The following is a 15,537-nucleotide window of genomic DNA, read 5'->3' on the forward strand; positions in this document are numbered from 1 at the left end:
GGCTATAGACGTTTAGACTCGCGACGCGTAGCGCGGGGAGTCGCTTACGGGTCGCTTCGGGAGAGCCTTTTCCCGCGCGTTCGCGAGTGGGCCTAGCGGTAAGACGAACGGTGGAAATCATCATGTTTCAGCATCGAATTGGTGTGTTTTGATATTTGACTTCGTAAATCGTATCGTTGTATCGCAACTGTGATAACTTTCTCTATTTAAAAATACATTTCCCCCCTGCAACTTGTTTTGTTATTAAAATTCATTACAAATACAATGGGAAACGAGGGCAAAATAGAAAATAAGTCAGTGGGGCTCATTATTTCTGAACTGCATGATTTCTCCCAAATATTTCCTAGTTTGGGTAAGTGCGGGAAAGCACCAGGTAAGCATCAAGACTAAGATGCATAGTCTTGTTTATAAAACCAGCTGAATTTTGCAATGAGTGAATTACTACAGCAATAGTATTTTAGAGCATTTTCCTATCATGGAAGGAACATTGTGAGATTGCATGATTAAGATCTCTTTCCTTTCCTTTGAAAGGTGTGAACGTTGACTATCCATTTCCAATATCATGACTTACAACTTTGAGTCTTTTGTTCTTCTAGTAAAGTTCACAACTCTTCAAAGCGTGATCCAGCTCCAATTTAACCAGATTTTAGAATCATAACTTTTCCTAAAGTGGTTGGGTTGTTTCATGAAGACTCCATGAATAAGGAACCTGTCAAAGCTGGTAAAATGCGGTCTTGACTATGCTACCACTCAGTGGATTTGTAACTGGCTGACTGACCGAACCCAAAGGGTCTCATCAATGGTTCCTCTTCATCCTGGAGAAGAGTGACTGGTGGGGTGCCACAGGGTTCTGTCCTGGGCCCGATCTTATTCAACATCTTTATCAACAACTTGGATGATGGACTCAAGGGCATCCTGATCAAATTTGCAGATGACACCAAACTGGGAGGGGTGGCTAACACCCCAGAGGACAGGATCACACTTCAAAACGACCTTGGCAGATTAGAGAAACTGGGCCAAAACAAACAAGATGAATTTTAACAGGGAGAAATGTAAAGTATTGCACTTGGGCAAAAATAAAAATAAATGAGAGGCACAAATACAAGATGGGTGACACCTGGCTTGAGAGCAGTACATGTGAAAAGGATCTAGGAGTCTTGGTTGACCACAAACTTGACATGAGCCAACAGTGTGATGCGGCAGCTAAAAAAGCCAATGCAATTCTGGGCTGCATCAATAGGAGTATGGCATCTAGATCAAGGGAAGTAATAGTGCCACTGTATTCTGCTCTGGTCAGACCTCACCTGGAGTACTGTGTCCAGTTCTGGGCACCACAGTTCAAGAAGGACACTGACAAACTGGAACGTGTCCAGAGGAGGGCAACCAAAATGGTCAAAGGCCTGGAAACGATGCCTTATGAGGAACGGCTAAGGGAGCTGGGCATGTTTAGCCTGGAGAAGAGGAGGTTAAGGGGTGATATGATAGCCATGTTCAAATATATAAAAGGATGTCACATAGAGGAGGGAGAAAGGTTGTTTTCTGCTGCTCCAGAGAAGCGGACACGGAGCAATGGATCCAAACTACAAGAAAGAAGATTCCACCTAAACATTAGGAAGAACTTCCTGACAGTAAGAGCTGTTCGACAGTGGAATTTGCTGCCAAGGAGTGTGGTGGAGTCTCCTTCTTTGGAGGTCTTTAAGCAGAGGCTTGACAACCATATGTCGGGAGTGCTCTGATGGTGTTTCCTGCTTGGCAGGGGGTTGGACTCGATGGCCCTTGTGGTCTCTTCCAACTCTATGATTCTATGATTCTAAATGCATCTTGCAGTTAGTTGGTAGTGAAGCCGTGGAGCATTTTTCAATCACTTCAGGCACAACTTCATTTCTGGAATCATACACATCAGCTTTTGCTAACCTGATAATCCAACATCTGGAGGGCACCAGGTTGGGTGAAAGTTGATATATATACTAGCAGTGACCTCAGTAGTTTTATTGCATTTTATAACCCACCTTTTTCTCCAAGGACTCAAGGTGGCATGCATGGACCTTCCTGTCCTCACTGAATCCCCACAACAACCTTGTGAGGTAGATTAGGCTGAGAGGGGGCAAGTGGCCTAAGGTCATCACCCAATGAGCTTCATGGCCAAGTAAGAGGATTTGAACCCTGGTTTCCCAGGTCCTACTCTGACACTCTAACCACTACACCACACTGGTTCTCCAAGGGCTTGCGCTCCATGGCACCAACAGCCACAAACAAGGTTTGAAGTGTGGGGGGGGTGGACCCCAGGTTGGCATAAGTACAAGAAAACTTTGGGAAACAAAACCTGTTTGGAGTGGGGAGACAGCAGCCTAAGGACTCCTGAGAATGTCAGATGGGCATGGAACTGACTGGATGACTGTTGAGGCCAAGGCAGGGGACAGAAAGCTTGGCGGAATCATCAAACTGTAAGTTGGGAGGGACCCCAAGGGTCATCTAGCCCAACCCCCTGCAATGCAGGAATTGTAACTAAAGAATCCCTGGCAGATGGCCATTCTTAAAAAGCTCCCATGAAGGAGACTCCTTCACCTTCTGAGGGAATCCGTTCCACTGTCAAACTTACTGGGAGGGGGCGGAGGGAGAGATGAATGGAATATCCTGGAAGAGGGCCGCAAGCCAGCCATGCTCACCCGCAACAGCCCCACTGACACTTGCTCTCCTTGCACACCCGCTTCTCTCTCTCTCTCTCACCCTCTGGACCACTTCGTGGCAAGGCCATCCGTTCTGCTCCTCCGCCTCGGGTCTAACGAGCCCGCGGGCGCTGCGCAGGAGACCTTCGCCCTCCACGAGGTTTGCCCGCAATAGAGAGAGATGCCTTGGGGTTATTATTGTTGCTGACCCGGGGCGGGGGATTTGGAGGCCTGGCGGCTTCTGGCGTCGGGGATGCGCAGCTGCAACTGGCTGCTACGGCACAGGCTGGGTGCGAAAGAGGATCCCCGCTTCCCTGCCTGCCTTCCTAATCCTGCTATGGGTGAAGCCCCCAAAGGATCCCAGCAGCAGCAGCAGCAGCAGCATCGGCTACAGTTTTGCCGGTAAGTGACGGAGTGGAGGCCTCTCCCCCCGGTTCCTCCTTCCTCACCCGGCCCGAGCATAGCGCGCCGCAGTTCTCCGCGCGGTCCGGCAGAGGGCGGCCCCGATCCCACGGCTGGGTCCTTCCCCTGCTGGACGCCGCCCCTTCCTCCTCCTCCTCCTCCTCCTCCTCCTCCTCCTCTGCCTCCTCCTTCCCCTCCTCCGGCTGGCTCGACGCCGCCGCCCCTCCCCTAGCCGCCGCCGCTTCGCCTCTCCTCACCGCTGGGACTGCTGCTACGCGAGGCCGGGGATCCGACGGGGCGAGCAGGCCGCGAGACACCTCCGGGCCTCGCTCTCCAGGTAGGGGAGAAGGGAGGAAGCTGGGCAGGGCGAAGCTAAAGCGCCTCTTTCCTCGCCCCGGAGCTCCTGCCCCGCCGGCCACACGGAGCCGAGCGGGGTGGCGGTCGCTTTCCCCGCGGGCGGCGGAGGAAGGAGGAGGAGGAGGAGGAAAAAGGCGCTCCTGGCCCCGAGCGGGGCCGCCTGCCCTGCTCCTTGGACGGAGTAGGCCGAGGCCCGGCCAGCGGCACGGGAGACGCCCCGATAACAGTGAAGGCGGCGCTCCCGGGCCGGCGGGGCGAGGCAGCCCTTCGCAACCTCTTGGCCGGCGGCCTTGGGCAACATACGACCCTCCAGGTGTGTAGATCGCCCCCCCGCAACTCCAGATGTTTTTGTCTAGCACAGCTGCCTGGGGCTGATGGGAGTTGGCGACCAGCAACATCCGGAGGGCGCCTGCCTGGCCAAAAAAAAAGGCTGGCATCTTGGCTGGGGGGGGGGGGGGACACCTTTGCGTTGCAGGGCGATGGGGATGAACCATCTCCATGGGCTCTGCAATGTGGAGAAGCCCTTAACAACCCAGTCACCCACCAGGGCATTTCTGCGGTCATGTTAGGCAGGATGTGGCCCTGGGCAATCTGAAGGGAGAGGACCAGTGAAGCAGCCTTTAGCCACACAAGGGCTCTGGACTGTCCAGCCTACATCTGGTTTCTTGGGGTGGGTGCAGCCCCCCAAGTCTCTGGCAAATAAGAACCTTTCTGTGCCACCTGGGATTCTTTTTTACCTGGAGGAGGGAATCTGGGACCATCTGTGTGTAAAGTAGATGCTGTGCCACTGAGCTGCAAAACCTGGCAAGGTGAAATTCTCTGTAAGTTGGAAGAGGGCAGATGTATGCAGCTGAGCATCTCTCTAAAGATAGGCTCAAGCAGAGAATCTGGCCAAATTATTGTGCCCTTGAGTGAGGAGATGGAGCTGCTTTAAAAACTTAAGAATAGCCCTCCTTTAAAGCCACCCTAGTTGGTGGCCGTCACTGCCTCCCATGGGAGTGAGTTCCATAGTTTTAACTATAAACTGCGTGAAAAAAGTACTTTTTTTTGTCTGCCTGAATGTCCCAGTGTTTTAAGGTAGTGGAGCAGAGAGTTCACAGTTACGCTGCTATATTGTCTTACACACCTTGAGAGAGTAGATGGATTGGCCACAGGGTGTACAGATGTTTCCCTGGGCTCAGTAGAGCTGTGATCACTAGAGATGATGGGAGCTATAGTATCAAAACATTTGGAGGGCACCAGTTTACAGTAAAATTCTTAAGCTCTAAGGCTGGTCCCCAGATAGACCAATTTCCAAGAAAACTTGTGATAGGTGGCTCTGCTTCACCAAACTGGAAGGTTTCTTTCCTATAGTTTGGCTGTGGATTTGCTTGCTTGAATTCTTGAGCTTTTCCCCTCTTGGATTGTTTCTTTTCCATGGGACATTTTGCTTCTGCTTCTCCACCACTTGATACCTGGCTGTTGCTAGCTTGCTTACATGGACAACCATCTTAACACACACACACCTGCCCTCATTGTATTGTATGGTATTGTCAGACCTTGGCATGAGGACAGTTGAGAAGCTCTTCCCATCCCCTGGGGCAGTTTTGTCATCTGCATGCTTATATCAGCCTTCCCCAACCTGGTGCCCCCCAGAAGATTTGGACTACAACTCCCATCAGTCCTGACTATAGGTTAGTGATGGTTGGGGCTGATGGGAGTTGGAGTCCAAAACATCTGGAGGGTACCAGACTGGGGAAGTATGGTTAATTGGTATCCAGCAGACAGAGGGGTTCAAAAGATGGGCTGAAGATGCAGTAGGGATTTATTTCAGATTTGTATTTTGTGCTTTCCAGATAGCTATGCAAATGCTAGATGCAACTTTGATTAGCGTTCAGCTTAGTGTTTGCAGAGCTGATGTCATATTGTCAACAAATGATGTTTGTCTACCTGGCTGCCTCTTTATATTAATTTTAAACTTTTTATTTTCTTTGTGCAAGGGTCTTCAAAGAATGAAAAACAATAATCTTGAGCACAGTACAAAATGGATTGTCCCCTTTGTGCTATGGCAGGAAAGACAGAGGTGAAGGCAGGCAGGTTGGAGGGACGGCCTTGACCCATCCCATGGCAGCCATGGAGAAGGTGAACTTGGCCTTTGAGTTACCCATTTTGTGGCTTGTACAAGTGCTTGCTGCTGTCCAGAGAGATGCAGCTTGAACTGTACACACAGTCCCTGGTGACATCCTGCCCTGTTTCTGGATGTTTATTTATAGCCAGCTCTGTTCCATGGACTCTTGATGGTGCAGTTTAGCAAATAACTTAGTAGTGTGGACAATCTTTGGCAAAGGAGAATTGTGACCAGTGGAAAGTGTATTTTGAAGCTCCAGCTTGGGCAGAGCCCAGTTTTCCAGAGTTTTCAATAATAATAATAATAATAATAATAATAATAATAATAATAATATTTATACCACACTCATCTGGCTGGGTTTCCCCAGTCACTCTGGGGTAAACTGGTTTGGGCTGAAAAACAAAACAAATCTCACAAAACTTTAGATGTGCATTTTTGTGTGTGGATATAAATAGGTCAGCCTTTGCCAACCAGGGATGCTCCAGGTGTTCCAGGCTACAGTGGTTGCTGACTGAATAATAATAATATTAATAATATTTTATTTGTACCCTGCCCTCCCCGACCAGAGCCGGGCTCAGAGCGGCTAACATCATATAAATAATACAATATGCATAAAAACAAGCAATCAATTTATTAAAATGCATCCCAAAATTAATTCAAATAAGTTAAAAAGTTAAAACCGGACAAATGACAATCCTCAGGTTAAAATTGAAGTGGATGGGAGTGCCTCAGGTCAGCAAAGGGTGTTCCATGTTGAACACCTGGGACAACGAGGAGCTATCAGAATGATGGAGATCTGGGCAGGAGGAAGAGGAGGAGAGAGTCGATCCTGGGAGAGCCCCTGGTTGTGCTCCCCAAATCAGTGAGGGGGAAACATGATGGAATGGGTATTCCTTGCTTTGGACATGATGGCAGGGTTGAACATTAGGAACAGAAAATGGATCTTGAAGAATTGGTGTGTACTATTAGTTCAGCAGGGACGAAACTGTAGTCAGAAGCGTGTCTTTCTCCGCATCCCAGCAAGCTGACCAGCTTTTTTCCAGAAGTGCCACTGAAACTAAAATGCCACACAGATCTCTGGGGAAAGGGTCCACTTCAAACTACCAGGTTATTAATAAATAAAAAAAACCTAAGACATCTGGGTTCTGGATCCATCGGTCATTTTCTTCTCTCCCCCGCAACATATATGCTACCCTAATATGTTTAATAAGCTCATATGACTGCATCAGGTTCTAAAGGTCAAAGATCCTCAGGTGTGTTTAGCCTGAAGGTTAGGCCATTGCAATATATTGGCTTACTAGCTTAGCTTGAGTCCAGAGTGTGTTCTACTTGTTTCCTGGATTCCTCTTCAAACTCTTTCCTACCCAAGCATATGAGAGGACAGAGAAAATACTCAGTTCTCTTGACATCACAGGCACTGTGTGCCCTACAACCTAAATTATCAAATTATCTACCAGGGCTGATGTTTTTAAAGGAAAACAAGCATGGTAAAGCAATATAAATGCTACTGGGCAAACTGTAGATTGAAAAGAGTATGAAAAAGGGAACCCTGGCCATATAGACTTACACAAAGGGATTGTTTAGGTCTTTTAAAAAGCATAACAACATTAGATAAGCCCTGAATCTGGGTTAGGCCGGACACCTCCATCTAGTCTAATATCCTGTTCTCTCAGTGGCCAGCCAGGTGACTATGTTTTAACTGAAACTTTTTATAACATTTTAACTCTTTTAAGATTTTTTTAAAAAAGTAAGTTCATCAAAAGATTCTTGTAGGATGTACAAAGAGATAAAATACAAAACAAACAGGAACAAAACCCGAAACTAAGGCATAATTTAGCCTGGATATTGCACCCCGCCTCCACAAACTCTAGCGTCACAAATAAAATGAGAAAGTTGGATAGCTTTCTACAGATTCACAATAAAAAATGTAAAGCACATTTCAAGAAGCACATAATGTTTTTGTCTCATTTAGCTCTGGTTTTCCAGCCAGTGACCAACAATGTTTGGGAATCTTGTCCAGCTACATAGATTTTTGAGATGCAGGTGAAATAAATTGACCCTCCTGTTGAGTCACATAAGTTATGAGAGGGGACCCCGTGCCATCAAATGTACTTTTCAGTTTGACCCCTCTCAGACATCAGTTGTTGTTTTTCAGCTCACTTTTCCACTAAAGCCAACTATTGCACCAAAACCTTTAAGACAAAATTGTGTGTGGTGTCCCCATTGATGCACAATAGGATGTTTTGTTCATTTGTTTATATGTTGTGGATGTGTTTGCCACTCTGGGCTCCTTTGAGGATATAAATTCAATAAATACATATGGGAAGCCCACAAGTTGGACCTAAATGCAATAGCACTCTCACTTATTGGGATTCCCAAAGCCATTGTGGCTAGTAGCCACTGAGAGCCTTCTTGTCCGTGTATTGTCTAATTTTTTGTTCCATAAATATCTTGTGCATGTCTGTCTATGCTGCTTGCAACTAGTGTGTGTCCCCTAGTGAAATAGACCTCCTCTTAGAGTTAAAATGTTAGTGGGGACAGCTGCTTGCTTCCAAGCTTCTTATTTTTTAAAAAAAAAATATTTTCCAAAGTTTAGTGCAGGATGTCTTGAAATGGGTGGGTCCTTCAGGAGAGATCTGCAGCCATTCCTCATTTGGGAGTTCTTGTTTCTTAATTAGTGAGTGTTTTGTTGCTAACTTCAAGACTGCCTTCCTGGCTAGCCTTGGAAGTGTCCGTTGATAATTCTCCAGTAGCAATTGCTTCAAACTGCAGAGCTTTTTTTTTAGTATAGTCGTGTATTTGGAACTTGCATGGCAGAGTTGTGAACAATGGTTGTGTAAGTTTTCAATATAAACTTTCAATATGGAAAAAGGTTTGTCCCTAGTTGGAGAAACACTTCTGCAATCTCCAGCCTGCGGTCTCTGGCCTAAAATAAATTTTTTGTTTGCTTGTTCTCCCCGCAGTTGTGGGTGGTGGGGAGGTAATCGTCAGTAGATTAAATAGACATTTTAAGCGAGATAAGCAGCTTTTTGTCTGAATTGCTGTCTTTCCTTGCAGGTTCCCTTCCTTGATACCCATTCTGGTGCCAGGCAAAAGGCCTCCTGCATCCTTTAGGATGTCCCGTCTGCTGGTGTCTGCTTTGGTTTGAGACGTACCGCGGTGGGGAATTGTTGCGCCCAGTGCGACGAGTTTGTCACTTCCAGGTTTGGGAGCAACTGCTGCGAACTCAGATCTCCTTAATTGATTTGCCTCAGTCGAGAAGCTGAAGCCCTTATTGTGGAAACCCCGATTTCTTTTCCCCAGCATGTCAGAAAGCTGGCCGCAGCAGCCCCCACAGCAGCAACTGCCGGCGCCGCACCATGCTGGGACCACTGCCCTCCCGGAGCATCCCATCACCTCCAGCGCTGTGGTGGAGAATCCCTTGGGCTGTGCCGTCTACGGCATCCTCCTCCAGCCGGAGCCCAGCAACCTGCAGCACCACACTTCCATCCCAACTGGCGGCGGAGAGCCCTCCACAAAATGCGGGCTGTGTGGACACGACTTGGGGCACCTCTCAAACCCCCAGGAGCACCAGTGCCTGCAGGGGGGCCATGACCGCTCCTTCCAGTGCACCCAGTGCCTGAAGATCTTCCACCAGGCCACCGATCTCCTGGAGCACCAGTGCCTGCAAGTGGAGCAGAAGCCCTTCGTCTGCGGCGTCTGCAAGATGGGCTTCTCCCTGCTCACCTCCCTGGCCCAGCACCACAACGTCCACAACGGCAGTGCCGCCGTCAAGTGCTCCATCTGTGAGAAGACCTACAAAGCCGCTGCAGCTGCCGTAGCAGCCCCAGAGGAGCCTGCGCCACCGCAGCAGCCGGCCGCGCTCAACCGGACTCCCGTGGAGAAGCCCTACAGCTGCTCCATCTGCCAGAAGCCCTTCAAGCACCTCTCGGAGCTGTCGCGGCACGAGCGCGTCCACACCGGGGAGAAGCCGTACAAGTGCAGCCTCTGCGACAAGAGCTTCAGCCAGTCCTCCCACCTGGTGCACCACAAGCGCACGCACAGCGCCGAACGGCCCTACAAGTGCACCGTCTGCGAGAAGGCCTTCAAGCACCGCTCCCACCTGGTGCGCCACATGTACGCCCACTCCGGGGAGGCCCACCTCTTCCGCTGCAACGTCTGTGAGCTGCATTTCAAGGAGTCCTCCGAGCTGCTGCAGCACCCCTGCACGCCAAGCGGGGAGCGCCCCTTCCGCTGCGGCGCCTGCCACAAGGCCTTCCGGCGCCCCTCGGACCTCCGGCAGCACGAGCGCACCCACAGCACGGAGCGCCCCTTCCAGTGCGACCTCTGTCAGATGAGCTTCAAGCAGCAGTACGCCCTCATGCGCCACCGCCGCACCCACAAGGTGGTTGCGGGCACCGCCGCCACGCCAGCGCCTTCCACCGAGCAGGAGCTGCCGGTGGGGCCGTTCAAGTGTTCCCTGTGTGAGAAGGGCTTTGTGCAGCCGGCCCACCTCCTCTACCACCAGCACGTCCACGGCATCGAGAACCTCTTCAAGTGCAACGCCTGCCAGAAGGGCTTCAGCCAGTCCTCGGAGCTGCTGCGCCACCGCTGCGTGCAGAGCGCCGAACGGCCCTTCAAGTGCGGGGCCTGCAGCAAGGCCTACAAGCGGGCCTCAGCCCTGCAGAAGCACCAGCTGGCCTCGCACTGCGCCGAGAAGCCCCTCCGCTGCACCCTCTGTGAGCGCCGCTTCTTTTCCTCCTCCGAGTTCGTGCAGCACCGCTGCGACCCAGCCCGCGAGCGGCCCCTCAAGTGCCCAGACTGCCAGAAGCGCTTCAAGTATGCCTCCGACCTGCAGCGCCACCGGCGGGTCCACACTGGGGAAAAGCCCTACAAGTGCCCCGCTTGCGAGAAGGCCTTCAAGCAGCGCGAGCACCTCAACAAGCACCACGGCGTCCATACCCGGGAGCAACATTACAAGTGCATGTGGTGCGGGGAGCGCTTCCTGGACCTGGGCCTCCTGCAGGAGCACAGCGCCCAGCACACCTCCACTGACAGCACGTACCCCGTGACACCTTGCCTGCCCTGAGCATCTCCCCCTGCTGGCGGGAAAAGGTTCATGTCATCCTTCAAGCCCTGTTGGCGCTGGGCTTAGGCTACAGCGAGCGACTAGGCCATGTGGGACCCTTTCCTTCTCCTTTGCAGACCAACCTGCGAACAGTGGAGGGGGTGGGGAAGGCTAGAGCAAGCAGCGGTGGCCTCTGTGTGAGCACTGAGCTCAGCAATTGGTCAATTCAGCCCATTTGCTCCTATGAATGGGCTGAGTGTACCTTTGGAACCAGCTGTGACTCAGGCCTGCTTTGCTGCTCCAGGTGCAGTGTATGTTTTTTGGGTCAGGATGAATGTTCCTTAAGCCTGCCAACCAAATCCAGATCCTCATCTTCCCCCCTACCCCTGCCCCTCATGATTCATTAGTGTCTGCAGAGGGGAGTGTGATATTCAAAGAAATTTGCTGCTTGAAATTTATAGGGCAGGACTCCGCAGCAAGGGAAGCCAGGCAGGTGAAATGGTGAGAGATGGACTTAGTGGGCGTGGCTTCCCTTAAGGTGCCATCCCTAGGGAAATTCTGCTTATGTGCGTCTATTCAGTTCAAGCGTACATCCGAGAGAGGGAAACTTCGAAGGGAACCAGCTACTAGATAGTCTGATTAGTCTTTCACCCTTATACATCCGAGAGAGAAGGTCCCAGAGCAGCCATGCCTTGTTTTCCTCTTCCTGGCTTCCGTTGTCCAAAACCGTCAGGGCTAGAGGCTTTTCATTTCCTCCAAACACCGGAGCTCTCAAGGTGCTGTCTAAGCCAGTGGTGTGAGTGGTCCCAGGGCAGCGTGAAAGGCCACAGAGAGGGAGGGTGTGGTGGAACACAGTTACATATTTAAACGTCTTCTAAAGCCAGAGCAAAGCTTCACACTGTAGGGTGGAAGGTTCTCTGTGTCGTTTCTAGGCTCTTATCAAAATGGAAGGAAAGTTTTTTGTTTTGTTTTTTTACGTGCAACTAAAAAAAGAATTTTAAAAAATGCGCTGCTAGATCTGTCCTGGAATTGTGATCTAGAGGAGCGCCATTTGCTTTAGTGGTATGATTGGCAATAAGATAAGCTACAGCTGGTATCACAGAGACTTTGGAAATGCTTTCTTTTGGGACCGTTCTGTGGGACACTCTGTGTGTGTGGTTTATTGCCCTTTCCACACTCAGCCCCCAAACTGTATTAAATTGGGAGGCTGCTGCAGCAGGTAGAGCAAGAACTGTCGGTGGAGCAGCCCTCAAAAAAAGCTTTTGTTTGTTTTTTATCTGTTTCACATGGGACACACGGAGTGGCACTGGGAAGGCCATTTTCTAGCCCTGGATCCATCCTGCCAGTTGCCCAGGACATGAAAAGAGGACAGAAGTGGATCATTGGGATGGGTCTGGCCAAAGTTGCCTCTCAAGACCCAGAGCCGTGTGCCTGTAAACATGCAGGGCCTGCTGACTTGTCTTTCATGACACCTCAACTGTATAGAACTAACTTTTATGGAGTTTGTCTTCATTATTTTTCATATTGCTTTTTTAAAAAAGCAGTTTAATATTCATTAAAAATCTGTGTAGCTCAGTTGGCTGTCCCTTGGAATCCTTAAAAGACGTCAGCTCAGGTAAAGTCGTTGCATTCTGATGTTACTGAATAGTGAGTTCACAATATGCTGCGTAACTACAGGAGTGACACCGGTCATGAAAATTCCTCTTCTGTTCCTTTTCTGGGGAGGAAGCTGGTGACCAAGAGGCCAGGAATGGTCTTGCAGAACATCCGGTTGTGCTCTGCAGCAGGCTGGGCAGATTGAATTGAAAAGGCCTGGGTGGGTCACCTCGTCCGTCGCCTGCTAAGCAGGATGTTTTGAAAGGAAAGGTCCCCTTCCCTCTGATGTCTGCTCAGGAACTGCTCAGGAAAGCAGGGAGGGTCCTTTTATGGGCAATTTCTTCTTCTTTTGTCCAAATGAGTTTCCAGGCCTGGTGTCTCCAGTGTTCAGCGGAGGAACCAAGGCAGCATTGACAAGGCTGCAGGCTCTCCCTTCCCAAGGCTCAGCTGCACAGGAAGCTCTTGCCTGCCAGTGATCTCAGTTCCATACTGGAGGCCTTGTCAGGGGCTATTCCCCCTTATCCCCACCTCCTGCTCAGAGAGGCCAAACACCATGCACAGGGAGAAGGGGAAATAGCTGCATGTTTGGGGGAGAAGGCCCTGACCTCCCCCTTTTGAAGGAGGTTTTCTCATCAGTCACCAGAAATGTGACTAGGAAAAATAAATCTGCTTGTGGTGGGGGCTCTCTGGGGCTCTGGGACTTAAAGATGAAAGGAAACAAGCAGCAGAAAAGGATTTGGCCTGTTTAGTTAGCCCAACCTGGTGGAGCTCCACGTTTTGGACTACAACTCCTATCAGTCTCCGTGCCAGTTGGGGCTGATGGGACTTGTAGTCCAAACCATCTGGAAAGAACACCATGTTGGGGAAGTCTGAGATAGCCAGTGGGCCTGTTCTCTGCCTTTAGGACATAGGAAACCAAACAAGGCTAAATGTGAATGCAGTCCAAGTTGCCTTTCTCTGTATGTTACTTTATTTGATGGACAGATTTATCCCACCCTTCCAAATAGCTCAGGGAGGTGCACGTGGTGGTTCTCCCTTCAGCCCCCATCCCGGCCCCATCTTTTTCCAATCCTCACAACAACTATGTGAGATTGAAAAAGTGCAGTTGGCCCAAATGAAGTTTCTGACTGAATTGAGATTTCAGCCTAGACTAAGTCCACTGCTAGCCACCAAACCCCACTACCACTGCTGTAGGGCTGGGCATTTGACCTGTAAGATGGTGGCTGGATATTTTAAAAGTATTGATTAGAATCATGGAAACAACACAGACATCATCAACATTTGATTTTAATTCATGTAAGACTGTCACTTTTTCAGCAACAAAGTTAAGCTCAAAGTAGCTCCCAACAATAAGCAAAACATTGCAAATAACATCCCAACAATTGTAAAGTATAATAACATAAAAATGCAGTAACATCAGGAAAGCAAGAATTAAGAAACTGCAGTCCAATACCAGCACATAATATGTAGATTTGAGACCTTGTGCCAGTGGTTTTCAACCAGTGTGCCGAATGATGGTCAGGGGTGCTGCAGGCAACACTGGTCTCTGTTCCTCTTTCCTTCCCTCCCTCCTCTGATGCCCTCTCATGTCTCTGCCTCCCAAAGGCTTGCACAGCTGTTTGTTACAGTAGCTCTGGCTATAGCTGGCGAATGGTGCCTCGGGGGCTGGCCAGGGGGTGTAGGAGCTGAGGCCGTCTCAGAATAAGCAAGCAAGCAGGCAAAGGAGCCTAGGCAGCCAGTCCTCCAGCCCTTGATGTTGGGAATGGACAAACAGGTCCCAGGCCCCTGTGGGGCAGTGTGAGGAGGTGCCTCTCTTTAAGGCAGGGGCAGCGGCAGTGGCTGCCCAGAGGACTCCCAAGGAGAGGGGAGAGGAGAAGACGCTGAGGGAAAACTCCACAAGGGAGGGTGTTCAAAAAAGGGTGAGAGGCTGCCAGCTCTGCAGGCAAAGGGTGACATAACTAGGCTCCTGAGCCCCACCGGGGTTCTGCAGAAAGAATGTACAGTAGTTGGTCAAGGGAGTCATGGACTCAAAAAGGTTGAAAACCTCTGCCTTATGTTAATGACAACCTTCTCTGCCCCTTCCCCTAGGGAGGAAGAGGTTGGAAGAGCATCCATAGGGCTCCCATTTCCCACTTTATCCCATCTACAGCTGCCTCAGCCAACTTGCAGTTGTGGTCCAAACATCTGGAGGCCACCAGGCTGGGCAAGTGACCCTTGTCGCTAATGACTGCTTGCATTCCACTTGGAAGAAACCTTCAGCTGTAGCAGGTAAACAGTGTGAAAGCTTTTGTCCTTGGTTGACGCCAGGCTTGTAACCCACACTGACTCACCCTTGCTAACAAATGGCACCACCGTGACATTAAAAAGGGCAAGTTGCACAGCAAGTTGCACAGCAGCATTCGTGGAATATTTATTGTACAGTACATCATTATTGTATTTAAACCCTGCCTTTCCCCCAGCCTGGGACTCAAGGCAGCTTACACAAATTAAAACACAGATAAAATACAAAAAGCTAAAAACATATAAAATATAATTTTAAAATAATTAAACTATAATAGAATTAAAACAACGCAAAAACAAACCTATTAAAATGCAGCAAAAACCACACAGCACTATTAAAAGCCCTTTCCTTAAAAAACGGTTCCCAAAGGCTTGTCAGAATAAAAAGCGTTTCACTTGCCACATGGACAACAAAGAGAGCCAGTCTGGCTTCTCTCGAAAGGGAGTCCCAAAGTCTGGGAGGAGCCACTGAAAAGGCTTTGGTGGGGCTGAGAGAAGGACCTCCCCTGAAGATCTCAGAGCCTGGGCAGGGTCTTATGGGAGAATATGGTCCTTCAGATAGCCTGGGCCTAAGCCATATTGCTCTGTTTATCCCAGTTTTTGGATGAAGACTGTTTCCCAAAGTGGTATCCATCTGGTGCTGGGCTGATACTTCCATGGGCAGAGAGGTGCTGCAGCAACCAATCCAACAGCCCTTTGCCCCCTGGCCAAGGGCAGCAGCCAAAGGATGTTTCACCTCCCTTCTGTGGCCCAAGGGCAATCTTGGTGAAAAGACTAGGCAGGGAGCTGACCAGCATGCCAACTCTACTTGCCATTAAACAGAAGTGCATGCGGATCTGTGACTTAACGATATACTGGTATCACCGGTGAGGACATGAAATGTTCTCTGGGAAGGGAGGGCAAACACTTTCTGATGATGCCTCATTCTTCTAGCCTACTGTGACAAAAAAAAAAAAACCAGAAGCTCCTACAGGCCCAATCCAGCACCTGCCTGGGATGTTCTGTGGGCTCACAACACGCAGGCCCCTTGTACATCCTCCCATTGCAAAATGTTGAACATTCCAAGCCATCCTGGGAACTCA

The 15,537-nt window shown here is 49.8% G+C and overlaps 2 protein-coding genes across 7 annotated transcripts in view; one reads left to right on the forward strand and one right to left on the reverse strand.

Moving 5' to 3' along the window:
• The window catches only part of MMP15 (matrix metallopeptidase 15), a 29,102-nt gene extending 25,896 nt beyond the window's left edge, over positions 1 to 3,206 (reverse strand). The window contains exon 1 of the mRNA XM_081921687.1: positions 3,196 to 3,206. Coding sequence (XP_081777813.1) covers position 3,196 — 1 coding nt within the window. The 5' untranslated portion in view covers positions 3,197 to 3,206. The remainder of the gene's footprint in view (positions 1 to 3,195) is intronic.
• On the forward strand, positions 64 to 12,154 carry ZNF319 (zinc finger protein 319). Of its 6 annotated transcripts, XM_081921689.1 has the most exons (3): positions 3,308 to 3,405; positions 5,405 to 5,546; positions 8,590 to 12,154. In XM_081921689.1, exon 3 carries the CDS (start codon positions 8,837 to 8,839, stop codon positions 10,598 to 10,600), a length of 1,764 nt encoding a protein of 587 aa, XP_081777815.1. In that variant the 5' UTR covers positions 3,308 to 3,405; positions 5,405 to 5,546; positions 8,590 to 8,836; the 3' UTR covers positions 10,601 to 12,154. The 6 variants fall into 6 exon arrangements, with proteins under 6 accessions (XP_081777819.1, XP_081777818.1, XP_081777814.1 ...); XM_081921693.1 differs by lacking the exons at positions 3,308 to 3,405; positions 5,405 to 5,546 and adding an exon at positions 64 to 141; XM_081921692.1 differs by lacking the exons at positions 3,308 to 3,405; positions 5,405 to 5,546 and adding an exon at positions 2,855 to 3,068.
• Positions 12,155 to 15,537: the final 3,383 nt, after the last annotated feature.

Source organism: Podarcis melisellensis (assembly GCF_964234715.1).
Source record: "Podarcis melisellensis genome assembly, chromosome: 8".
NCBI classification, from domain to species: domain Eukaryota; kingdom Metazoa; phylum Chordata; class Lepidosauria; order Squamata; family Lacertidae; genus Podarcis; species Podarcis melisellensis.